At 41.3% G+C, this 27,185-nt stretch overlaps 1 protein-coding gene across 12 annotated transcripts in view; it reads left to right on the top strand.

Moving 5' to 3' along the window:
- anks1b (ankyrin repeat and sterile alpha motif domain containing 1B) overlaps window positions 1-27,185 on the top strand; it is a 646,306-nt gene that overhangs the window by 564,870 nt on the left and 54,251 nt on the right. For all 12 annotated transcript variants that reach the window (XM_055652964.1, XM_055652967.1, XM_055652963.1 and 9 more), the window contains 2 exons: window positions 10,737-10,835; window positions 15,485-15,637. In XM_055652964.1, coding sequence (XP_055508939.1) covers window positions 10,737-10,835; window positions 15,485-15,637 — 252 coding nt within the window. The remainder of the gene's footprint in view (window positions 1-10,736; window positions 10,836-15,484; window positions 15,638-27,185) is intronic.

The raw sequence follows: 27,185 nt of genomic DNA, 5'->3' as shown, positions 1-27,185 counted from the left end.
AGTTGAGCATACAAAGTGGACATTAAAATCAGATCGGCCATGAGCTTATCTCATGACAGCAAAGGGTCACATCACCCACTCCTGCTCCCCATTCATATATACATGTGCATGTTCATATGTTGTAGAGGTCCTTACGGCCGCTGTAACAAGGAGAGCAATCATTTACCCCAGCCACCCCATTTTATAGCTGGTGTTTGTGCAGGAAATCTGAGAGATATGTTGTAGCAAATTAATTCAAAACACAGCAACTCTTCTCAGCAATACTAGAGAGATCATAATCAATGAACTAATGTATTTGTTATCATTATTAGTTCTAAATCAGCAGGATCACCATAAAATGATTTTCAGAGCAAATTAAAACTATATACCTAGTCCATACAGTTGAATTATTAACTGGGAGAGTGGATCATTTATTCATTTGTAAGGTTCGGCGTGTCAGGCTGCAGTTGTAGCCGGCAGGCATGTAGTCAGTGGGATCATGATGTTCGCACTATGTCCGGCTACGCAGTCATGAGTATAGAGTGAGTACAGCAGGGGGCTGAGCACGCAGCCTTGAAGTGCTCCCGTGCTGATTGTTATCGAGGATGACACATTTCCACCAATACGGACAGACTGTAGTCTGTGAATGAGGAAGTCGAGGATCCAATTGCAGAGGGATGCGCAAAAACCCAGATCTGAGAGCTTGGTAACCAGCTTGGAGGGGATGATAGTATTAAATGCCGAGCTGTAGTCAATGAATAACAGCATGACATATGAGTTTTTGTTGTCCAAGTGGTCCAGAGCCAGTAAGATTGCATCCACCGTTGATATGTTTAGGCGGTAAGCAAACTACAGTTGGTCCAGGTTTTTGTCGAGGTATGAGTTGTTTTGCGCCATGATCAGCCTCTCAAAGCACTTCATCACCACCGGCGTTAGTGCCACTGGTCGATAGTCATTGAGGCACGTCACCTTGCTCTTCTTGGGCATCGGTATTATTGATGCACTTTTAAAGCAGGTGGAAACCTCAGACCTCGGAAGTGAGAGGTTGAAAATGTCCGTAAAAACTCCAGCCAGTTGATGCGCCTTTCCTCCAAGCCGCATCTTTGCCCCTTCCTCACGGCCTACCACCTGGACTGGAGCGGCGTTTTCCTGCCGGGACAGGCCAGAACTTCAGCTTAAGTGGCAGCGCAGCGCTGAAACACCATCGCGGGGCGGGCGACACCTTACCGAGGGCCGCCGTGTGGTAAGCACCGGAGTGCTGAGACCGCCGACTCCAACATCGCAGAGCTGTTGTTGTGGAGCTTTCAGCTGCGGGCGACTTAACACCGCGGAGCCTGGGATCTCTCGCCGAGATCGCCAGTGTTGGAGCTCCGACCAGCGCGGCCTGTGGACTTCGGGAGCCGCGGTCTCTGGTAGGAAGCGGCCGTTCCAGACACTCCAAGCCGCTGAAGAGTGTTCCTCCAACATCCGGCGATAGGGCCGGAAACATCGGGCCGCCTTTGCGGTGACTGCGGAGGCCTCAAATAGGCCCCGTCCACGGGGTGAACAAGAGGAAGAGGACTGGACATTGCTGCCTTCGCTCACAGGGGGAACCATTGTGGGGGATGTCTTTATGTTTATTGATAAATTCTTCATAAAATCCTCCTTGGTGTTTAAAGGTACAGTACCTATGGGTCTCCGCGAGGTCGGGGATTCCCCTGAGATCTGGAATTCCTTACCGCCGGCACCTCAAGCTCCTTTGCTGCTGGGAGATCCTGCCCGACGGCCTCGGGTTTGGACTCCATGAAGGGCTCCCCGCAAGGTCGGGGATTCTCCTCGCTTCAGGGATTCCCTTCCCGTCGCTATCAACGGGAGTTTGCAGTAGCGCTAATGCATTTAAATGCGTTAGCAACTCGCTACTTACAAAGATGTTTTCTTCCGATTCCTTGATGCAGGTGAGTTCAGAAATACTCTATTTGAGGATTTCCTGGTCGAGCTGCTGGCAAAATGTCGCCGCAGGTAGGCACCACCTAAAAATAATGCCGGGTCAGTGAAGCTGCAACACATGCCTGCTATACAGCAAAAATTTCAATAGCAAAGGACAGGGTAAACAATCTCTTAAGCAACGGATCGGATTAAAGCCTCTGTAGTTCAACCATATCTACTCATTCACAGCAGTGGGCGAATAAATAGCTGGTAGGAAAAAGATGTTTTGAAACATCCCCCTTTCTCATTGATGGCAGAGCAACATGCGCGTGATAAAGGCACGGATGAAGCATTTGTAACTGTTCAGCCAGAAATGTCAAACAGTGTTCAGTCAATTGATTTCATTCACATGATATCACGAAAAGCAAAGGTTATAAGAACAAACAATCTTCCAGCTGTAGTTCTGAAGACCTGCTTCCCACACCCAGCTGGTCCCTAGCAATTACAACACTGGTCCAATCTGACAATGTAGAAAATCATTGGTGGGTGCTGCTCAATATAAACCGAAAAAAATCCAATTCAACTTACTACCTTTCCATCAGTCCATCCGCCCTCATTAGCTAAGTGATGGACAACATTATCAACAGCACAATGAAGCAGCACTTGCACACCAATAGCCTACACAGTGATGCCCTCCTTGAGTGTCACCAGGATCATTTGTCTCCAGGTCTCATAGTGGACCAAAGAGCTGAAGTGCAGCAAAAGTGACTGCCCTTGAGACCTACTGTAGGCTGCGTTTGAGTACGTTATCAAGGAGCACTGTCAAAACTGGTCAATGGATTTGAAGGGGAAAAAGAAACAAAGGTTGAAGTCATATCTTGAACAAGGGTTTCAAATGTATTTTATTGTCATGTGTACCAATTAAGATCCAGTCATATTTGAATTACCAGCAGCCATACTAAATAAAAAGCAACAAGACACACAACTACATAAAAGTGAACATAAACATCCACCACAGCGGATTCCCCACATTCCTCACGGTGATGGAAGGCAATAAAATCTAATGTCCTTCCCTCGTTCTCCCACGGTTGGTGCAGTTGAACCATTCGTTGGGGCAATCGAAGCTCCCGCAGCCAGCGAATGCAGCCCCCACGTCGGGGCGATCGTAGCTCCCGTGTTGCTCCTGCGGCTTGGAACTCCCGAAGTCGGTCTATAACCAGAGAGCTCTGAGGTCGATCCCTGACAAAGGAATCGCGAGCTCCGTGATGTTACAGTCTGCAGACTCCCACGGTTGGAGCTCCCGAAGTCAGTCTCCAGCAGAGGCCTCTAACTTCATAAGGTTTGGCCGCAGTGGAGACGGAGATACGATACGAATCTCCGTAGAGGTAAGAGATTAAATAAAGTTTCCCCCAACCCCCCCCCCCCCCATAAAACAAGCTAAAGAACACTAAAACATACATTTAACAATATTATGAAAGCAACAAAGAAGGAAGGGACAGACAGACTGTTGGCGAGGCAGCCATTGGAAGTCGGATGTTGTTGGAAGTCGATCGGAAGCTCCTCAATGTCCCCCGACCTAACCGTTCAGCAACTTCGTCGGTAACTTGCTTTCCATTATGTCAGAAGTGGTATAAGATTAAATTCCATTTGCAAATACTCAGCAAATCCTCAACAGACCTTGTCTACATTTGACAAGCCCATAATAAAATGCAGGCCATTTACAGATGAGTGGCAACTAATATTATGCTACTAAAGTGACAAACTATGACAATATCTATCATCCCACTTGATTAGCACTACATCACATACCCTGAGTGTTCATTCCTGTGATCACAGTGATTGTAACGTATGCCTCTACCACCAAGAAGGACAACATTTATGAGTACACCACCAACTGCTGGGTCCCCTCAAACCTGCATATTATCCTGACATAGAGTTATATCACAGGTCTTTTGTCAGCACTGTATCTAAATCCTGGAAACCCATACTCAACACCACTGCAAGAGTACATTAATTGGAATGTCTGTTACAGTTCCTGAAGGCAACTCACCACTACCTACTCAAGGGTAGTTAGGTATGTGCAAGAAATGCTGGCCTTGACTGTGATACACAGATCCAAAAAAGTGAATGACTGTTTGCTCACTGTAAACCTCCAGCCTCTTCAGGTGCCATGCTGAATAAACTGCATTTCTCCTCATCTGACTGTTTTAGTTTCAGGAACAATTGGACTTGACATTATTTCTGTCCATTTTAATGTATTTTCAAGCCAGAATTTTGACTTTTAAATTTCAAGTCTCAAGTCTCTTAATGGACTCCTAATGGATTTTTTTGTTAAATTAAGTACTTCCTCAGCACCCTATTGAATGTTTGAAAAACAAAGCTACTCAGCCTGCAGGATAATGTTAATAGTGTCAGCCATGCATCTGCAAAAATATCTCCTTGCTGATAAGCTGTCAATTGAGTTAAAGGGTGAATCATAGCATTTATGTATGTATCCAGCGAGTAGTATGAACATTTAAGACACTTGACTGGATTCTCTGCAAACTTAATGATACACATTTTCAATCATCAGGTTTATTTTGTCTTATTTTAAAATCTATTAACGTTGGACATGTATCTAAAATATATCAATTTCATTCTTAGTAACTGAACAATTTTAAGACATTACATAATCACAAATGACGTAGTGGGCATTTAGCATGCTACCCTTCGTTCGTCAAGGCCTTGAGTATAAGAATTAGGACATCATGTTGCAGTTGTACAAGCCATTGGGAAGGCATCACTTGGAACTTCATGTTTAAGAAAGAACTGCAGATGCTGGAAAAATCGAAGGTAGACAAAAATGCTGGAGAAACTCAGCGGGTGAGGCAACATCTATGGAGCGAAGGAATAGATGACGTTTCAGATCGAGACCCTTCTTCAGACCCGAACGTAATGTTCAGTTTTGGTCACACTGCTAATGAAAAGACGTCATTAAGGTGGAAAGGGTGTACACATTTTTGTTGCCAGGACTTGAGAGCCTAAGTTATAAGAAGAGGTCGGGTAGCCTAGTACTGGTGTCTGGAAAATGACTTTTTGAATTCAGTTGTGAAAGACCAACAGTGGGGGGAAATGTAACTTCAATATTCCTTTATTTTTATTTGGCTTTGGTCCAAATGAAAAAAATATTGAAATAGTAGTAGTCATGAAAATGCCTTAAACCTGTTAAAACAACATATTGTCCATTACTTGTTAATACAAAATAGGCTTGTATTTGTCTTTGGTGTATGATATATGTAATGTCAAAAGGATCCTGAGTTTCTTGGAACTAAGGCTGGCTTTGAATATAATTATCCTAACTATTTATTGAACAGCTCCCCCACCCCCTCCTACTCTGTTCTAATTACTTTGAAGATACATAGATATCATCAGTTATTATTGTTGATTGTTTTGATTATACCTAGGGAGCTCTGATTTCAGCAATTTTATCTCAGTATTAACTTGAAATTGTATTTCAATTGATCTGTTGTAGTATCAGTATATTCCAACATACCCAGGTTTGGGGGAAATCCAACCAGTATTTAATGAGTGACCGTGGCAAAGAAGAACTATTAGGAAAGGCATTTAGCAAAACAAAATTTCCAGTGACTTCTACAGATGTTGAAATATTTTGAAGCACAAATATATTCTGTCTTCCTATCCCAGTCTTCCTAATAAGCGGCTGCCTTTCTATTGAACATAAATCCCATGCCTCACTAGCCTGGTTTATTTGTTTTGTCTTTTTTTGAACAAGAGGACAACCTTAGCTATTTTGCAGTCTTCTGGTACCTCATCATGGCTAAAAAAAGATGCAAGAATCTCTGTCAGAGCTTTGCAATCAACTCCCTTGCTTCTCTTTGCATCTTGGGATATATACCATCTGGTCCTAGGTATTTATTCATTCTAATGTGCTCTAATATTTCCAGTACTTCATCCTTCCTGATACAGAGATGCTCCAAAGTATCAGCACACTCCAACCTCAATTCTACAGTTTCCACATCTTTTCCTTGGTCATAGAGTCATACAGTGTGGAAACAGGCCCTTCCGACCAACTAGTCCACACCGACCAACATGCAAATTTAGAAGATCGAGGGGGGATCTTATAGAAACTTACAAAATTCTTAAGGGGTTGGACAGGCTAGATGCAAGAAGATTGTTCCCGATGTTGGGGAAGTTCAGAACAAGGGGGTCACAGTTTAAGGATAAGGGGGAAGTCTTTTAGGACCGAGGTAAGAATTTTTTTTTTTCACACAGAGAGTGGTGAGTCTGTGGAATTCTCTGCCACAGAAAGTAGTTGAGGCCAGTTCATTGGCTATATTTAAGAGGCAGTTAGATGTGGCCCTTGTGGCTAAAGGGATCAGGGGGTATGGAGAGAAGGCAGGTACGGGATACTGAGCTGGATGATCAGCCATGATCATATTGAATGGTGGTGCAGGCTCGAAGGGCCAAATGGCCTACTCCTGCACCTATTTTCTATGTTTCTATGTCCCATCTACAATAGTCCCACCTGCCTGTGTTTGGCCCATATCCCTCAAAACCTGTCCTATCCGTATACCTGTCTAATTGTTTCTTAAATGTTACATAGTCTAATGTGCTCTAATATTTCCAGTACTTCATCCTTCCTGATACAGAGATGCTCCAAAGTATCAAGAAACTACCTCTTCTGGCAACTCATTCCATACACCCACCACCCTTTGTGTGCAAAAGTTACCCTTCAAATTCCTATTAAATCATTCTCTGTTCATCTTAAACCTTTGTCCTCTGGGTGTCAATTCCCTTACTCTGGGCAAGAGACTCTGTGCATCTATCCGATCTATTCCTCTCATGATTTTATACACTTTTGGTGAGATATTTATTTAAGATCTTGCTCATATTGGATATAGAAGATGCTGCAAGCTCTTATAAATGTTGAAATCTTCGTCGGGCTGTATTGCCCAGCAGATCTATCCAAAGAGTTGACCTGCTCTTCGGAATATTTACTGCACAATCAATGATATTAAGAGTGGTGCATTCTTCTCATTATGTGCTTGTTGAGCTGTGCATGATAATGCACTAGTCGGAACTCTTGTCATTGCAGGTGGTTCTTGACACTAAGCAGCCCTCCACCAGACTGGCAGAGTAATGGTGGGATGTATTAGATTTCCCCAGTACCATGAGGAATCCCTGACTGTTGTTTCAAATATTAATGGAGTGGAACTTCTTCTGAGAATTGTGGCTTCAGGGCAACGTGAGTGCAATATATTACTCACTAGTCATGGAGAAATCAGCACTCGTTGCAAAGCCATTCACACAATCTGCCACTATCATAAGGAGAAGGAATTGCACCTGCACATTTGGAGAACTGAGCCTTGGTATCTTATCCATTGGTTTACGGGAATACTGATTGCAGCACCTTATATGTGTCATTAGCTGCAGCCTGAAGAATCTTCTGAAGTAGAACTTCAAAGGCACCTTTATGGCATTGTGTTTTGTGCCTGGCTTTGAGGGATTTCATCTATACAATCCTTTCTTGAGGGATACACTAAAGCGTACTGTACCTACCATGAAGGCTCTCTGTAGAAAGGCTACAGATTGATAAATAATAAAGCTAATAAAAACTCTCATAATAAAAACTCTCAGGATAATTGCTTTAAGTAATGTAAGTAAAGGGAAATTGTTTGATGTAATATAAATAGAATTTTATGTGGTGGGAATAGCAACATATAAAAGTGCTATATACTTAAAAGTCTGATCTTGTATGTGGATGTGTTGTGTATTTGTTCGTGTATAACTATATCTCGAAAAAACGACGCGCTAACGGTAAAATTTTTACATATCCTGGTAGTGATTTTTCCCGTGGTCGGAAAATGCCTTATTTGAAAATTTCATGATTTATTTCTCGAGTTATTACTGAAAATATTTAAAAATCTGACATAACTTTGAATTTAAAAACGACTGTCTTCCGCTGACGACGTCACAATGGGTTTGCGTGCCCTTTTTCCTCGCGCTGCGAGTGACGTCCCCCCCCCCCCCCCCCCCCCCCCCCCGTTATTCAAGACTCTGCTTCCCCCTCCCGCTCCAAAAGACGCAGAAAGAATGAAGAAGTCGGGCCCCCCCCGCTCGCTCCGAGTCCACATCCCCCCTCTCTGACCCCCCGTTGAGGGCACGGGACCGAGCTGTCGGGTCCTCGGGTTGGGTCCGGGTCAGGTCCTCTCACTCTGCCCCCCCCTCCTCTCTCTGCCCCCCCCTCTCTGCCCTCTCTCTCTCTTCTCCCTCTCCTCTCTCTCTCTCTGCCTCTCTCTCTCTGCCTCTCAATCTCTCTCTCTATCTCCTCTCTCTCCCTCTCTCTTTCTCCCTCTCTCTCTCACCCTCTAGTCTGTATGTGTTTCTCTCTCTCGCTCTCTCTCTCTCTCCCCTCCCTCTCTCTCTCTCTCTCTCTCCTCCCCCCTCCCTCTCTCTCTCTCTGCCCCCCCCCTCCCTCTCTCTGCGCCCCTCCCTCCCCCTCTCTAGCAACGCCTGCGAGTTGGGGCTATGCGTGAGTGGATGGGGCGGGGGATGGGGTAAAAAGAGCAAATGAATAATAGTAATATAATATCAAGGGGGGGGTGGTTAGTGTATGTGTGACGCCGCAGGCCTCCCCCCCCCCCCAGCAACCCAACGGATCCCACCTGGTCTAGTGTCATTTATTTACAACATTTGTGACTGACATCATATTTTTTAAATGTAATGAAATGAAGTTTCCAGTTCGGTGAGATTGTGCAAAGTGCTTTTAGGTTACCCTCTGTGAATAGAGCTTGCATTTCAGATCCTTATCCAGTGTGTGGCCCATGGGTTCATGTGCAAATTTAATATCTTGCGTTAGGATACATCCCAAGGTACAATTTGACAGGGTTGTATCTGAATTACAGCAATACATCAGAACTGTCAAAGATGCACACCTGAGGTGCTGCAAACTTTGGCCATTTACCTGAAGTCCCAACTGAGTTCCACTGGCAAAGTAGACCTGTTCAACGTGCTTCCAGGTAAATTCTGGATGATTGAATGGTGTAACTTCCTCATCAAATGGGAATGACAATATTTCAGCTCAAGAATAAGCCAGTGGTACAAAAGCATGAATATATTGTTTTCTTTTCTGTCCATGATATATTGAAAACATGCCATAAGCTTGAAACTGGAAATAAAACAACGGCATTCCGAATCTGTGTCTTTCAATATGCATGTTCAGTGTTTCTATTTGCAGATGTGTGGATGTGACTTATAAGGTGAATGAATTCTTCCCGACCTCCAACGCTAATCAGAGGTGAATTCCAAATATAGGCCAAACATTGCGGTTAATGGAATATAAAATCAACCTGAGAGGCAGTGAATTCACAGAGTTCATTATCTGCTCAATTTTATATTTATTGAGTTCCATATAGTGTCCTCAATGACAATACTTTAATAATGCTACAAATTGAAGTTTTTGTTGTCTACAATTAATTCTAATTTTAAAAGAATATTGCCATAGTGGATTATGAAAGGCCTTCTCTTCCTCTTAGATCCAGGCTATAAAATGACAGTCATCAATAGTTTGTTTCTTCAGTTCATCCGATGGTATGTAACATGGTGAGGAAACCGTCAGACTGTACAAGTCATTAAACTGTACAACTCCTCCCCCTTCTGTCTTGGGATAGACTGACTCCCCCCTATTTGCACATCCCCAATCCTTTCCACTCGTCACTTTAATTTTATGTTTCATGTATTTTGTATTGTATGACTGTTGGTGGAACAATTTCCCTCCTGGGCCAAATAAAGTTGTATCGTATCGTATCGTATCGTACACTGTGTCAGGTGTGGCATGGTTGATAACGTACTCACTTTTGATTGTGTGTATGTGTTCCAGTATGCCAGTATGGAGACTTCAGCACAAAATTGTCAATGTAGTCCAGAGTGACTGCCACACTGTAAGGTGTGTCTTCTTAAACCAAGGCCACAGTAATGTTTCATAAGGGGGGGGGGGCAAGAGTTTTACATTTGTGGGTTATTTTTTATAGTTTTATCATTCAATCACATCACTGAAAATATCACAATATCTGGCCTTATCCCATTACTGCATGTGGGACTATCTATGTATAATTTGGCCAGTATATTTGCTGGTCCAACTACACTTGCAAAGTAATTAATTCGCTCTGATGCTTTGAGGAAAATCCTGTGGCTGTGAATGGAGTTACATGGATACATACATTTTTCAATTTTTTCATTTTTTAACCTTCAAAGTACAATTTATATCTCATAATCTCCTATTTTAATCATCTTTAAAATATTCAGATTATATTAAGAACATCTGGTCAAAAACTTAAAACCAGTTTTATAAGATGTTTAAATGATTCTGTAGAATGAATGATGCCTCCATCACCTATTTTTTGAATTATTAGACAACTATGTTTAATGGCTCTACTGGGATTGAGAATTAATTGTACTGAAAGGAACTCATGCTTTCAAAGTGGCACATCAGTAGTGCTGATAGATGGTTGTGACATGCTGTGCACTATTGACCCAAGTTGTAAATCTTTTGGAGCTAACCGCTTGGGGGCAAAAGTATCTTCCTTTCTGTGCACAGGATCAATAAAGTTTAGGGAAAAAAACTGATTCTTGACATCTCTTTCCTTTATTTTGGTTACAATAGTTTTCATCCTCTATTATTTCACTTCATTGATATCTAAGTAAGTGATCATCAAAGGTGTTCCATGACACAGCATAGCTATTTGATAGTTACTGCTCACCTGCTGTTTACTATGGAATTTCACTGCAGTGTTGTTGATCACAATTGGCAGTGGGAATTACTTCATTTTCTTTCTTTCCTTTTTTCTTTCCAGGGAAGTAATGTTGTGGAAGACCAGGATTTGTTGGAGATAGGCATCCTTAACTCTTCGCACAGACAACGGATTTTGCAGGCTGTTCGTGGACTTCCTCGAGTGAGTTGAGATATGCTGTAGAAAATGACAAATACCATTGTTTTAAATCATATGAGGAAATAGTTTACCAAAGGACTATTGAATGGCATTGAAGGTTATAGTCTGGTTTAAACTATTTCTATGAATTCCTCTTTATGATCTTGTCTCGGTAGAATGCACATGGACAAATTTATTTTGTTGATATTCAACTGAAATGTGACCATAGTCAATGGGAACTAATCTGCACTTTAAACAAACTCCAAACCATTGAGAATGTGTATGTCTTGTCATCCAATCAACCTTTTAGTAGAAATAGAAACACATTAAGAATAAATTGTGGTGATTTACTTGTTTATTCACTCTACATTATTTGGTTTAAATAAAGAAACGGTCACATTTTGATCTAATGTGTTATTTAAAACATGCATGTACAATCCATATCAGCAGTGTAGATGCCACACCATTCCAGCCAACAGTGAGGAATACCAATTTGAAATACCAACCAATATTTAAATTCAAATGCTGTATAACTATGAGAAACAAATGATTTAATATTCTCAGTCAAGGGATGTATATATTTAACATTTATTAATGGGATGTAGTAGTTATAGGCATCATTAGAGTGTGTTTGGTGTATCATCGTGAGTCTGGAAATGCTAATAATGTGTATCAAGTGTAGTAAATGTTGGTTTATATTAGCTTATACAAAGTAGTTGAAACCAAAATACATGTGTGCAATTACAAGAATGACTGAATTTGAGCAAATGTGCTGTTAAGGCAAATTGTAACTTGGACACAAGCATTGAAGTTTGTTAAACAGTAACAATTAGTTGAGTTAGCTGAAGAAAAGGTGAGGTTGGCTCCCCTTTCAGTAATCTCCCACTAGTATACTGGATTTAACCCGAGGTTATAAATTTATCAAGCCAATGCTATCAATTCTTCCATGTTAATGTTTGAGTGGATAAAAAAATGTAATATTTTCTTTCTGAATTGTCCCACCTCCAATTTGTGTGCTGTGACCATTGCATTTATATGGTATTTTAGAAAAACTTTCAGGAGAGAGGGAAAAAAATATACAATGAATTAAACCATATTTTGATTAATAGCATAGGAGAAATGGAAAATTAAATTAAAGGATGAAATTTGGAGTTCATTTTATAAGCTGCAGCAGCAGAATTCAAGTATATGGAAATGTTCCTTTTCTAATGTTGTATTATTGATCAGTATTAAACTTCTCTCAAATACATTTATTTCTATAATACTAAATGTCAGAAAATTAGTTATAAGATCTTCTGGTCCAAGTGGGTTATTGTTTTCTAAAAATCTTGTGGTAATCTTAGGTTAATAGTTTTTCAGAAATCAAATTCAGCATGGGCGATATGTTCAACTAAAGGCAGGTAATTAGCAGATGATTTTCCTGCTGCAACATTTAGATTGGATGTTTTATCAAATAAAAAGTGCCTCTACCTAATTTTGGAGATATTCTGATTCACCAGTCCATGGCATTTTTCACATTTTTTTTAATGGCATGAGGCATCCAGTAATGCATTTAAGCCACTCAGAAATGCAAACTGGCAAAACAAATCTTTCTTTCCAGCAATCATTTTGCATGATTGGAGATGGTAAGAAAACAAATGATTTGAAAATGATTTCCATCAAAACTTTCATTTTCAAGAAACTCACCACACTAAGTAATATTCAGATTGACTTTAAACCAAAGGGTCCTGACCCGAAATGTCACCTATTCATGAGATGCCGCCTGACCTGCTTAGTTACTCCAGCACTTTGTGTCATTTTTATGTAAACCAACAGTCCTGCAGTTCATTGTGTCCATTGTGCCTCCAAATTTGAGGAAGGACATTCTTGCTATTGAGGGAGTGCATTGTAGGGTTAATTCCCGGGATGACGGGACTGTCATATGCTGAGAGAATGGAGCAGCTGGGGTTGTATATTCTGGAATTTAGAAGGATGAGAGGGAATCTTATTGAAATATATACGATTATTAAGGGTTTGGGCATGCTAGAGGCAGGAAACATGTTCCCGCTTTTGGGGAGTCCAGAATCAGGCCCACCATTTAAGAAGAAGGGGTAAGCCATTTAGAACGGAGATGAGGAAACACTTTTTCACACAGAGAGTTGTGAGTCTGTTGAATTCTCTGCCTCAGAGGGCGGTGGGGGCCGGTTCTCTGGATACTTTCATGAGAGGGCTATTAAAGATAGCGGAGTCAGGGATATGGCAAGAAGGCAGGAATGGGGTACTGATTGTAGATGATCAGCCATGATCACATTGAATGGCGGTGCTGGCTTGAAGGGCCGAATGGCCTACTCCTGCATCTATTATCTATTGTATATTGTTTTAGTTTATTAGGCTGGAACCTTTTTTTTGCTATTACGAGTAAAATTAATTTGTGCCCTTGACAAGAGATTATTTAATTAAGTCTGCAACATTAGCATTCTCTCTGCACTGATAACATTGTATTTAGCATTTTATATTCATAAATAATGCTTTCAGCATCTGGCTGAAAAGAAAAACAAATTTTATACATGAGGTAAAAAATAGGAACAAGGGAAAGCATATGGATCCTCATACAATATATTCATGCTGAACATTTGCAGCAAGTCAGTTTTCCCACCCTCCTTCCAAATCTTTTGATTCTGTTGCTGCTCAAAATTCTATCAATCTCTGTCTTGAACTCACTTCTCAACTGCACGTCCATAGTCTTCTGTGTGGAGAGTTCAAATTATTCACAGTCATCTGACTGAATAAATTATCTCAATGACCAATCCTCAAATTTACAATTCCTAGTCCAAGACTGTAGCCAGAGCACAGCTTCTGGGCTTCCAGCATGTCAGGGTCTTTACGAATTTGATGTGATCATCTTTCATTTTTATAAACTCGAGAGAATCTATTCGTTCCACTCAATCTCTTCTCATCAGTTAGTCCTTTGATTCTATAATCTATTGAATGAGCTATTGATTTGTTTAAGAAAGAACTGCAGATGCTGGAAAAATTGAAGTTGGACAAAAATGCTGGAGAAACTCAGCGGGTGAGGCAGCATCTATGGAGCGAAGGAATAGGTGGCGTTTCGGGTTGAGACCCTTCTTCAGACTGTGAGGGAGGGGGTGGGAAGAAAAAAGGAAGAGGTGGAGACAGTGGGCTTTTCGAGAGCTGGGAAGGGGAGGGGAAGGAAGGAAAAGCAAGGACTAACTGAAATTGGAGAATTCAATGTTCAGACCGCTGGGGTGTAAACTACCCAAGCAAAATATGAGGTGCTGCTCCTCCAATTTGCAGTGGGACTCGCTCTGGCCATGGAGGAGGCCCAGGACAGAAAGGTCGGATTCGGAATGGGAGGGGGAGTTAAAGTGCTGAGCCACCGGGAGGTCAGGTTGGTTAATGCGAACTGTGCAGAAGTGTTGCGCGAAGCGATCGCCAAGCCTGTGATTGGTCTCACTGATGTAGAGCAGTTGACACCTAGAGGGACTGCTTGGATCCTTGGATGGAGTCGAGGGGGGGGGGGGGGGGGAGGGGGGGGGGGGGGGGGGGGGGGGGGGGTTTTTAAAGCGACAAGTGTAGCATTTCCTGCAGTTGCAAGGGAAAGTACTAGGGGAGGGGATGGTTTGGGTGGGAAGGAACAAATTGACAGGAGTTATGGAGGGAGCGGTCTCTGGGGAAAGCTGAAAAGGGAGGAGATGGGAAGATGTGGCCAGTGGCGGGATCGCGTTAGAGGTGGCGAAAATGTTGGAAGATTATCTATTGTATGTGATGGCTGTTAGGGTGGAAGGTGAGGACAAGGGGGACTCTGTCCTTGTTACGAGTGGGGGATGGGGGGTGAGAGCGGAGCTACGGGATATAGAGGAGACCCTGGTGAGAGCCTCATCTATAGTCGATGAGGGGAACCCCTGTTCCCTAAAGAATGAGGACATCTCCGATGGCCTGGTTTGGAACACCTCATCATAGGAGCAGATACGACTTAGGCGGAGAAATTGGGAGTAGGGGATCGAGTCCTTACAGGAAGCAGGGTGGGAAGAAGTGTAGTCCAGATAGCCATGGGAGTCAGTGGGTTTGTAGTAGAGGTATTGATTTGTAACCCATTACTCCATCTCTGTCGTCAGAATACCTTGAAAGTGCCCTGAACCTAGCTGTAGTATGTATTCACATCAACTTTCCACCATATATCAACTGCCTTCCCTACGAAATATTCTGGTTGATTCTGTCACAATAGTTAAGATAAATGTTAACAGGTTCTCAGACACCATAATGATTGCATTATTAGTTTATATGCTTGAACATTGTTTAAATTATATATATATATATATATATATATATTTTTTTAAAATATATATATTATTATTTATATATATATATATGGATGTGCAGTGAATGGAGTGATATGGATCATGTGGAGGCAGGGGAAATTGATTTAACTAGGCATCATGTTCGACACGGACATTGGGGCCAAAGGGCCCGTCCCTGTGCTGAACTATTCTATGATCTAGATTATCTGCAGTGTCTCCCAGGCAGGTAAAATGTTATCATTCTACTCTTTTCTAATGTTTAGGATGTTATAGGGATAATAATTGATTTGGGGGCATTGTCACATGAAAAAGAACAAGATCCCTGTCCATAATTTCATGCAGCACTTACACTTGTATTTTTCTCTTTTGTTTCAGGTGAAAGTTATTGGGTATGATACAAACAGTCCAACATCTGTGGCAGATTGGTTAGATTCTTTAGAATTGAATGATTACATCAAGACCTTTCTCGCAAATGGTTATACATCAATGGATCTTGTGAAAAAGCTGTGGGAAATTGAACTCATCAATGTAAGTTCATGATTCATATAATATCTTGAAAATAAACTGTTAGTGTTGGAAGACATTTAAATTCTCAAGTGTTATAACATAACCTAGTGCATTACTAAGGAAGCGTTATTGAGATAAAACATAAGCATACATAAATCACTTATCTTGAATGCACCTTATCTCAACAGTCTCTGTGGGTATTATACCTTTGTAGACAAACTCTCCAGCTAGATTTTGCTGCAGCTGTGATTTTGTGGTTGAAATTTCCACTTTTTTTGAACAATAGTATGTTTTGTAGAATTTACAGTTTAATGTTCACACTGAAAACTAACTAATCAGATTTGATTGTGGATTTAATATGTTGAGGCATTGAGAACGGTCTTATTAGCACACTTGTAAAACATGCAGATTTTGTGCAATCTCATATGTCAAGTGAAATGCTTCTGTTTTCTCATTTTCAGGATTTAAATTTTCTTTTGATATTTTTACGAGAATTATCTGATATTACGAGGGGCCCTTCTGTGGTTAATTGTTAGAAATTGTAAGTTTCCAGATAATGTGCTTCTCATTTAAAATTTACATTTTGTTAATTAAATGTGATTGTGTTGTAACATTTAAAATATCTTCAAGAGTCTTCAAAGAGAATTATCTTCAAGTTCCTTGCTGGACTGTGTGTGCATCTTCTGCTGTGTTGAAAGATCGGGGCTGTGGGTGAAAAGCCTGCCCAATGTTGAGGAGAAACTCCTTTAGCCTGGAAACTCTTGTACTGAATGCAAGTGTGACATTTAGACTCATTAGGTTGGAAAAGTCAAAAGCAGTACAGTGGTTGGTGATGAGGCTTAAAGTTTTGTTAGATTAAAATTTCAGTGTGGCATTGTCTGACCCAAATGAAAGACTCCAGAATAGAGTGCTCACCATTAGAGTTCCATGTCTCTGCCAGGTGCCATATCAGGGCATATGTATATTGGCATAAACCAAGGTTTAAAATGTGGTTGCCTTCAGCTGATGGTCTCACTCATCCTGATGTGCAGCCGTTGTGAGGGAGGAGCTGCTTCTAAACCTATGGCCTGCTGTTAACTGTATCGATGTGGCTGTAAAAGAGAGCGCTGATTGCCAAGATAAGAAGATTCAAAGGTCTGCCGCGTGGCAAAGTGTGGAAGTTAATAATGATTTAAAAATACAAAATGGATTCCGATGAAACTAAAACAGCCTTCTTCTATTAAATTGCAAGGCCAGCAAAACACACTAACCTTTGCTTTCAGTACATTAACAAAGCTAGCAGACTGTGGATGTTCCCTTTCCAATAACATAAGTAAGATAACAAGCACAAGTTTCACGAATATCTCTATAACATAAACATAGGTGAAAATTCAGACTAACCCTTGTTCCACATGATTATGATGTGTGTCATAAGTAGAAAAAAACAAAATGCTTGTTCTGCAGAAATATAACCTTCTTCCTCTGTCAGAAGAACCTGTCAATCTTCTTTTGCTGTCAATCTTTAGGATCTGTCAATCTTATGAAGCAAGAGGCTGGGCTAAGCTTTATAGATAATGTATTGCTGAATCGTCGATTATTGGAGTATATATATGTAATTCGATCACTGCCCCTTTGTGTGGGGATGTATAGTCTGTAATCTGCATACTGTTAAGGGTTTTACCACACCCGCTGTTGTGTTGCGGCTGTCCAAATAACTCAAGCCTTACACCATGATCAAGGTCCAAAGACTTTATTAATGACATAGCATAGGTAACTTCATGCTGGCATGTTTTTTTAATAATGCGGGAACCAGGCAGGGAGGGTTACTATAAAGCTAGTAGGCATAACTACAAAAGCTTGACTCATAGAAACATAGAAACATAGAAATTAGGTGCAGGAGTAGGCCATTCGGCCCTTCGAGCCTGCACCGCCATTCAATATGATCATGGCTGATCATCCAACTCAGTATCCCGTACCTGCCTTCTCTCCATACCCCCTAATCCCCTTAGCCACAAGGGCCACATCTAACTCCCTCTTAAATATAGCCAATGAACTGGCCTCAACTACCCTCTGTGGCAGAGAGTTCCAGAGATTCACCACTCTCTGTGTGACTCATAGCATGAGTGACACTGATCTACACCTGCCTGGCGAAATAAAGATTGTACTGCTTGATCACGGATTTTATTTGCATTTTAGGTTGTTTAAGAATATTGAACCACAACAGGAGCTTGCGGTGGATGATGACAGATGGTTTGCTAACCAACTGACCTATTGCTGCCCTCCTCTTGAGAGTTTCAAGGAGGAGCCATACAATAAATTCCATGTGTCTAGTAGAAAAGCTACTGGAGAATTTACTAGAAATAGAACAGTCACTCAAGTGAGAGTTTGGACCATGACAATGTTGAGAATTTTTTTCCTGAATGGATGTTGGGAGGGAGAGATTTGTTTCACTTGAGTTCCTCTATCTCACTTGATGGAGTCAGGGTTGAGTGCTGCTTTCAGCAGCTGGATATCTCTGGCCACAGGATGAGCATAGTGAGAGCATCTGCCATCCTCTACTGCATCCTCTGCCACCCAGCAGATCTTTGACGCTTCTTACTCTGGCATTCGGAGCTCTCCTCCTTTACAGCCACATTAATGCAGGCAACCAGCAGACGGTGGGTTTATAAGCAGCTCCTCCCTCACAAAGACTGTAGATCCGGATGGGGGAGTCCACCAACAGAAGGCAGCTACAATTTCAATCCAGATTTGATCCCGGTAAAACTGGCAGCTTTTGAAAGGCCAGATGGCTGTTGAGTAACTTAACGAAAAGAAGTTACGTGTCATTAGAGGTTACATACTATTATTGAGTCATACAACATGAAAACAGGCCCTTTGGCCCAATTAGACCATGCTGACCAAAATACATCCAAAAGTCCCATTTGCCCACATTCAGCCCATTTCCCTCTAAACCTTTCTTATCCATCTACCTATCCAAATGTCTTATCAACGTTGTTATTGTATGTGCCACAACTACTTATTTTGGCACCTTGGTCCTTATACCCACCACACATAGAATGAAAAAGTTTCTTATTACATATTTCCCCTCACAACTTAAACCTCTACTCTCTAGTTCTTGATTCCCCTACCCTAAGAAACAACTCTGTGCATTCATCCCTTTCTATTTGCCTCATGATTTTATACACCTCTGTAAGATCACCCCCCAAATAATTTTAAAGATGGGCGTGAACCCGAAACGGCATTTGTCCATTCCCTCCACAGATAGAAATATAGAAACATAGAAAATAGGTGCAGGAGTAGGCCATTCGACCCTTCGAGCCTGCACCGCCATTCAATATGATCATGGCTGATCATCCAACTCAGTATCCTGTACCTGCATTCTCTCCATACCCCCTGATCCCCTTAGCCACAAGGGCCACATCTAACTCCCTCTTAAATATAGCCAATGAACTGGCCTCAACTACCTTATGTGGCAGAGAGTTCCAGAGATTCACCACTCTCTGTGTGAAAAATGTTTTTCTCATCTCGGTCCTAAAGGATTTCCCCTTTATCCTTAAACTGTGACCACTTGTCCTGGACTTCCCCAACATCGGGAACAATCTTCCTGCATCTAGCCTGTCCAACCCCTTAAGAATTTTGTAAGTTTCTATAAGATCCCCCCTCAATCTTCTAAATTCTAGCAAGTACAAGCCGAGTCTATCCAGTCTTTCTTCATATGAAAGTCCTAACATCCCAGGAATCAGTCTGGTGAACCTTCTCTGTACTCCCTCTATGGCAAGAATGTCTTTCCTCAGATTTGTATACCGAAACTGTACACAATACTCCAGGTGTGGTCTCACCAATACCCTGTACAACTGCAGTAGAACCTCCCTGCTCCTATACTCAAATCCTTTTGCTATGAATGCTAACATACCATTCTCTTTCTTAATTGCCTGCTGCACCTGCATGCCTACTTTCAATGACTGGTGTACCATGACATCTAGGTCTCGTTGCATCTCCCCTTTTCCTAATCGGCCACCATTTAGATAATAGTCTACTTTCCTGTTTTTGCCACCAAAGTGGATAACCTCACATTTATACACATTATACTGCATCTGCCATGCATTTGCCCACTCACTCAGCCTATCCAATTCACCTTTCAGCCTCCTAGCATCCTCCTCACAGCTAACACTGCCCCCCAGCTTTGTGTCATCCGCAAACTTGGAGATGATGCATTCAATTCCCTCATCCAAATCATTAATATATATTGTAAATAGCTGGGGTCCCAGCACTGAGCCTTGCGGTACCCCACTTGTCACTCCCTGCCATTCTGAAAAGGACCCGTTTACTCCTACTCTTTGCTTCCTGTTTGCTAGCCAGTTCTCTATCCACATCAATACTGAACCCCCAATACCATGTGCTTTAAGTTTGTATACTAATCTCTTATGTTGAACCTTGTCGAAAGCCTTCTGAAAGTTCAGATATAACACATCCACTGGTTCTCCCTCATCCACTCCACTAGTTACATTCTCGAAAAATTCTATAAGATTCGTCAGACATGATTTACCTTTTGTAAATCCATGCTGACTTTGTCCAATGATTTCACCACTTTCCAAATGTGCTGCTATCCCATCTTTAATAACTGACTCTAGCAGTTTCCCCACTACCGATGTTAGACTAACTGGTCTGTAATTCACCGTTTTCTCTCTCCCTTCCTTTTTAAAAAGTGGGGTTACATTAGCTACCCTCCAATCCTCAGGAACTACTCCAGAATCTAAAGAGTTTTGAAAAATTATCACTAATGCATCCACTATTTCTGGGGTTACTTCCTTAAGTATTCTGGGATGCAGCCTATCCGGCCCTGGGGATTTATTGGCCTTTAATCCATTCAATTTACCTAACACCACTTCCCGGCTAACTAGGATTTCACTCAGTTCCTCCATCTCATTTGACCCGCGGTCCCCTGCTATTTCCGGCAGATTATTTATGTCTTCCTTAGTGAAGACGGAACCAAAGTAGTTATTCAATTGGTCTGCCATGTCCTTGTTCCCCATGATCAATTCACCTGTTTCTGACTGCAAGGGACCTACATTTGTTTTAACTAATCTCTTTCTCTTCACATATCTATAAAAACATTTGCAGTCAGTTTTTATTTTCCCTGCCAGTTTTCTTTCATAATCTATTTTCCCTTTCCTAATTAAGCCCTTGTCCTCCTCTGCTGGACTCTGAATTTCTCCCAGTCCTTTGGTAGGCTGCTTTTTCTGGCTAATTTGTACGCTTCATCTTTTGTTTTGATACTATCCCTGATTTTCCTTGTTATCCATGGATGCACTACCTTCCCTGATTTATTCTTTTGCCAAACTGGGATGAACAATTGTTGTAGTTCATCCATGCAGCCTTTAAATGCCTTCCATTGCTTATCCACCGTCAACCCTTTAAGAAACAATTGCCAGTCAATCAGATGCTGCATGACCCACTGACTTCCTCCAGCACTTTGTGTTTTGGGCAAGATTCCAGAATCTGCAGTTCCTTTTGTCTCTCTTCTATTCCTCAGTTCCCTGTCTGATGAATGCCAGCATGTCAAAAGCCACCTTCATCTTCAGAGCCCTACCATTCACTATGATGGGCCTGACTTCCAAAATTGCAACACTTCACACTATGTCACAATTATTTCTGAGAGTCATTCTTCGGCACCTTGCCCATTGGATCAAAATCCAGCTGTAATTTTACACATGATGGCAGTGGTAACAACAACTGCAAACCAACCTCTGTATTTGGGAGCTATGACCTCAATCTATGGCCTGACGTTCTCAAACTGCAGTATATAAAATCCCTGGGGATAATGTGTCTCTGGGGGGAGGTGGAACAAACTGCATAATGATAGATGTGAAGATCTCTATGGAGAAAAGATGGTGGGCGAACTGGGAAGAGCTCTTAGACCATAGTTCAGAACATTGCCACTGCAGTTTTATGGGGATAGAACAGATGTTATAACCTGCTTCTGGTTATAGAATTGAAGATTTTGTCCTTGGCTCTAAGTTGGCGTTGAGGTTCAGATGAACAACTTCATGGAGAAAGTAATGCATTGGGTCTCATTAGTGGGGATGAAAATCAGGTATCCGTCATATCTAAAATTCACTCCAGATTGCAGTAATATTACGAGTGACTCTAAACTGCCCTCTGTCTCAGCCATATCAAACTACAGCAAATTACTTCGTATCAACGACTATGCGAGACAAGTCAAAGGCATACCTAGCTGATTTTAACCTGTAAGGTTCTCACTAAAAAAGGAGACATGTCAAAGATTTGAGATGTGAATGTGATCAGAACCTCTAGCCCCTCTCTCACTCTGGCAAGGTATGTCCTATCCCAGCGGAAATGGTTGCTTAGTGACTGAGTATGGAGGGATCAGCCTTAACATTGATTGGACTCGAGGAAGTCTCAGCTCATCAAGTCAAACATGGGTAAGCAATCATTTTGCAGCTTCCCATCCAACCCTTCTCTCAGTAAAGATTCACTGAGGAAGGCATTAGCACAAATTACATCTTCAGTTTGATAGTGAGTTTCCGATTCATGAATAATGTATCTTGTCAGATAGGAACAGTGGTAAGCGAAAATCCTGCCCTACTTCAGCTAACCAATCTACTTGTCAGAGATGCACCTTGGAATGACAGCACTAGTAGGAGTGACACAATACCAATGGAGAAGTTTTTTGCCATCTCACAGTTGCGACATCCTCCATAATGTTTAATGGATCTAGCACCTCAGCAACTGTGACCACTTGACACCAAAGTAGACTTACTTTCCTTCCAAATGTGTGACCTCAAGGGGCGACGTGTCACTAATTATCTCATTGTGATCAAGCCAGGAGCCCAAACCTGGCCTGATGAGGTGTGTAGACACAAAATGCTGGACTAACTCAGCGGTACAGGCAGCATCTCTGGAGAAGGAATGGGTGATGTTTCGTAAGTCTTCAGCCTGAAGAAGGGTCTTGACCCGAAACGTCACCCATTCCTTCTCTCCAGAGATGCTGCCTGTCCCGCTGAGTTACTCCAGCATTTTGTGTCTTACTTCGATTTAAACCAGCATCTGCAGTTCATTCCTACACACTGATGAGGTGTGTGTTATCTTCCCGACATATACACATCTACGCAAGAATTGAAGATAACTCATCTCCAAAGATTTAGGAGTCTGTCCAATTTCTATAGTCCTCGGAGATACAAAAGTATTGCAGATGCTGAAATCAGGAACAAAGATAAACTGCAGGAAGAGCCCAATGGTTCAAGCAGCGTCTGTGGAGGCAAAGGGAAGGCTGACGTTTTGGGTCAAGGCCCTGCATCTAGACTGCTCCAGATCCCAGCATTTGGAGTCCTCTGTGGCCCCATGCTACGACTACACTGTGAATTCTCTTCAAGGCATGCACACTTTGAAGTCGTGCTCCTCCTCTCTTCGGCAGGAGTTGTGTGAGTTCTTGTCTCATCTTTCTCCCTCTATTTTTTACTAGTTTTCTGCACTTGGACGATCCCCTTGCCTAAAGTCGTTACAACAGCTATGTGTCCTTCCTCAGAACTTGTGCTTGCCACCATCTTGTCCCACATCCAACAGTCCAAATGCAGGGTCTCAATCCAAAATGTGGACCATTCCTTTGCCTCCACAGATGTAGTCTTATGTGCTGAGTTCCTCTGCCAGTTTATCCATTAAACTTTTTCGGACACTGTCAAGGAATACACACAAAGCAGATTTAAATGATTAAATGCATTGTCCCAACAAGTAATTCATCAAGTTGAATGCCTGACCCTGATCTAGACCAGGTCTTTGCGAATGGTGGATCAGGTCCAGGTTGTTGTTTTTGCAGATGGCCCAGCCATATACTGTGGGAAGAAAAACTGAGTTAATGAATCTATGTGTCTTACTTACGGAACACAAGAATCTACGAATCTAGTTAATGAATCTGAGTCTACGATAGGATGTGGCCTGACTGACTGAGTATATTTAATATTATCTGTTTTTACCTTAATTTTAGAGCCTCTAGATTTTTAACAATTTTCAGCCAGGGATTGAGGTTTAGAGGGATATGCGCCAAACACAGGTGAAAGGGATGAGCTGAGATGGGGTATCTTGGTTAGCATGGTTGAGTTGGGTCAAAGGGTCTGTTCCTTGCTGTATGACTGTGATTGTGTTGGATTAGCCTGCATGGGTTATAAGGCAAGCACAGAATATTTCACAGGGATTGTCAGACGTTATAGATGTGCTGGTTCTGGAGAGGGTCCAGAGGAGGTTTACAAGAATGATCCCAGGAATGAGTAGGTTAAAATATGATGAGCGTTTGACAGCACTGGGCCTATACTCACTGGAGTTTAGAAGAATGGGACCTCATTGAAACGTACAGCATAGTGAAAGGCTTGGATAGAGTGATGTGGAGAGGATGTTTCCACTAGTGGGAGAGTCTAGGACTAGAGGTCATAGCCTCAGATTTAAAGGAAGTTATTTTAAGAAGTAGATGAGGAGGAATTTATTTAGTCAGGGGACGGTGAATCTGTGGAATTCTTTGCCACAGAAGGCTATGGAGGCAAAGTCAGTGGATATATTTAAGGTGGTATGGGTGTCAAAGGTTATGGGAAGAAGGCAGGAGAATAGGGTTATGAGGGAGAGATAGATCAGCCATGATTGAATGGTGGAGTAGACGATGGGCTGAATGGCCTAATTCTGCTCCTATCTCTTATGATCTTATTATCTTTGCATTTAAAGTTCTAAAATATCTATTTTTGGAATGACATGATATTCAATATTAAATACAAAGAGATCCACCGAAACACACATGAAACATTCAATCCCTGTCAGCAAAACAAAGAAAATCAGCCACAAGACCACTCCCTGGGGCATTAGTGTCCCTAATCGGTTGAATTGCATAAAAATACCAAACACAAAATAAAATATGGCAGTTTACCAATGCAGATAAGCTATAAAACATTATGGAAAATGTAAATGTAAGCTCCACTTCAAGACACGATCTGAGAATAGCACAAAGGAACACAAGTAGGATGATGAAAGACACAATTGGAACAGATGCCAGGAAGTCCTTCCACAGAAACTAATTAACATACCCAAAGTGAGCTTCTGGTAGATGTGTGAAGACTGGAGTCAATTAAAAGGAGATTGAATTTTGTGACATTAAATCTCGGTTTTCTAAAATATATTAAAAAAAGTTATTGTCCTTATTTATTCAGTTATCTAATGAAAATAAAATTGCTTGTAAAGTCTTTATTGGAATAGAAATCTCGACTTATTCTCTCTGCTTTCTGTAATATGTTAATAGGGAGAAATATTGGCATATTTACAAAGTATTTCTGAACGTCTGCAACTATATAATCTTGTGTTATGGTTGGTTTTATTGGTGTCGACTCCATTGAGAGAAAAAAGCACCAGCTTCATTGGATGGATCATATTCAAGGGTAGCCAGTGAGTAGGTATTGAACTGTCCTAGAGTCACTATTGCAGTCACAAATGGGCCCTTCAATCTACCATGTCCTTTTTTTTTTTAATCAGCATTTGATACCTATACCTCTATGCCTTGGCAATTCAAGTATTTGTCTCAATATTTCTAAAACGTGGTGGGAGTACCTGGCTCCAGTGTCAGTGGGGGATTTCAGGCTTTCATACCTGCAGTTGAATCTAACATGCTGCGCTATCTATCCATTGACTCATCACTAAGGCCACAACAACTCATGGACCCTGATGTAGTTCATATTTGGAACCTCAGCTTTATTCCAGTCATAACTGCTGCATTTAGTGTGGCCCCATTTATTTGAGGAGCCACTAATATTCATTAAAAATTTAAGTGTTGGAGGATGCTGAGTTTACAGTATATGGGGCAAATTTTTCAATTTTTTACTTTCATCTGTTGCCAAATGTCTTTGATGAATAAAGGTATTTGGAACGAGTGAATAGGCCACTTAACAGCACAAAGTGCTGGTGTGCCATCATGGTTGTCCACGGACTAAGGCCTCGGGCTGTGCTGACTGGGGCCTAGCTGTCAATTACAGATCCATTCACTTAACAGAAAGGCAGAAACACTAAGGCCTCAAGGTTGTCGAAAACTGCACAGACGCAAAGTTGCGGCAACATAACTCATGTCCAACAATCCTAGGAGTCGTTTTCAGCCCTTGACATTTAATGGTAAACTGGCAGATCAAATCAACCTCCCACCCACCACTTAAAAAGCACATCCAGCTTTATTGTTTATCGATTTATTCTGCTGCATTTGACAGTGGAATAGTTTGCTCCATATGTTCTGCTTAGATAAAAACAGAAAATGTTGGACAGTTCAGCAGGTAAAACAACGTTTGTGGCTGACGAAAGTCAATGTTTTGGGACAGCAAACCTTTGCAGACCCAAAGCTGCAACCCATTGCAGCCCCAAAGTGTTGATTATGTCGCTTACCACAGGTGCTGTCCAACTGCTGAGTTTTTCCAGGATGATTTTCTGATTTTGTTTCAGTTTTCCAGAATCTGCAGGGTTTTTTCATGCCCAGCATAGAATTTCCTTCAATTAACAGAGAATAAATAATTTCTAATCATTTCTTGTGTTTTGACAATTGAATCAACCTGTACTTCAGAAAATACTTTAGATTTCATTGTAAATTAATACCAACCAGGAATGTTCCATTTTAGTTAACTCTAGTTAATAGTCAATAGTAAATGGTAAACACTACTAGTGTTTGTTACTGCAGATTAACCACAAATACTGAACGCTATTTATCCGCAGTAAAGGTGAATATACAACACGTTCAGTTTATATTAGATGAGCATCTTGCATTAACATGGCATTATCTTATTTGAGCACTTGGTGGTGCAGTTGCCCAAGTAACTGCATCTAATAGGTAATGCAACTGATCAGTTCTGTGTTGTGAAATAATGGAGTTAAAAAATGGAATTTCTGATCATTATGAGAATATGATACAGCCACAAGTAAATTTATTTAGTGTGATTGCATTCAATTTGTATTCAGGTGATTTAAATTAAATTCATACATGCTCTTCCCAACTGTGAAAAGAAAGGTTATTTGGGCTGTAAGTGGCAGAATGGGTGAGGGTTTTTTTAGCTTCTGAAGTTGTGCAGCATTTACATAGTTAAAATATTACAACTATGCTGTTATGGTCCATAGTCAAAACCAAGCAATATGATATGACACTAAAGTGGTTCTACAGTAAATTACAGATTGCAGATCATAATGAGAGATTATCTATTACATAGTTTTATTGGATAATTTAATTCAATTGTGTCTTATTTGGGAGATCCTAAAAATTGAATCATTCCTTCAGCACAAGTGAAGAAGGGTCTGAAGAAGGATATCGATCCGAAACGTCACCCATTTCTTCTCTCCAGAGATGCCGCCCATCCCACTGAGTTACTGCAGCATTTTGTGTCCACCTTCAGCACAGAATTATGCATAAACATAAATATTTACTCGTGAATGTAAATTAAAAATGATACTAAATATGAATAATTTAGCGAGAATGTTTTGAGCTATTACTTGATAATTATTTGATAGTGGATATCAATTGGGTGAAAGATTAGAGCATTAACTTTGGACCTGTTTGCTCTAATTTAAC

Source organism: Leucoraja erinacea, chromosome 22 (assembly GCF_028641065.1).
Source record: "Leucoraja erinacea ecotype New England chromosome 22, Leri_hhj_1, whole genome shotgun sequence".
Classification (NCBI taxonomy): domain Eukaryota; kingdom Metazoa; phylum Chordata; class Chondrichthyes; order Rajiformes; family Rajidae; genus Leucoraja; species Leucoraja erinaceus.
This window is presented reverse-complemented; position numbering and strand designations above follow the sequence as displayed.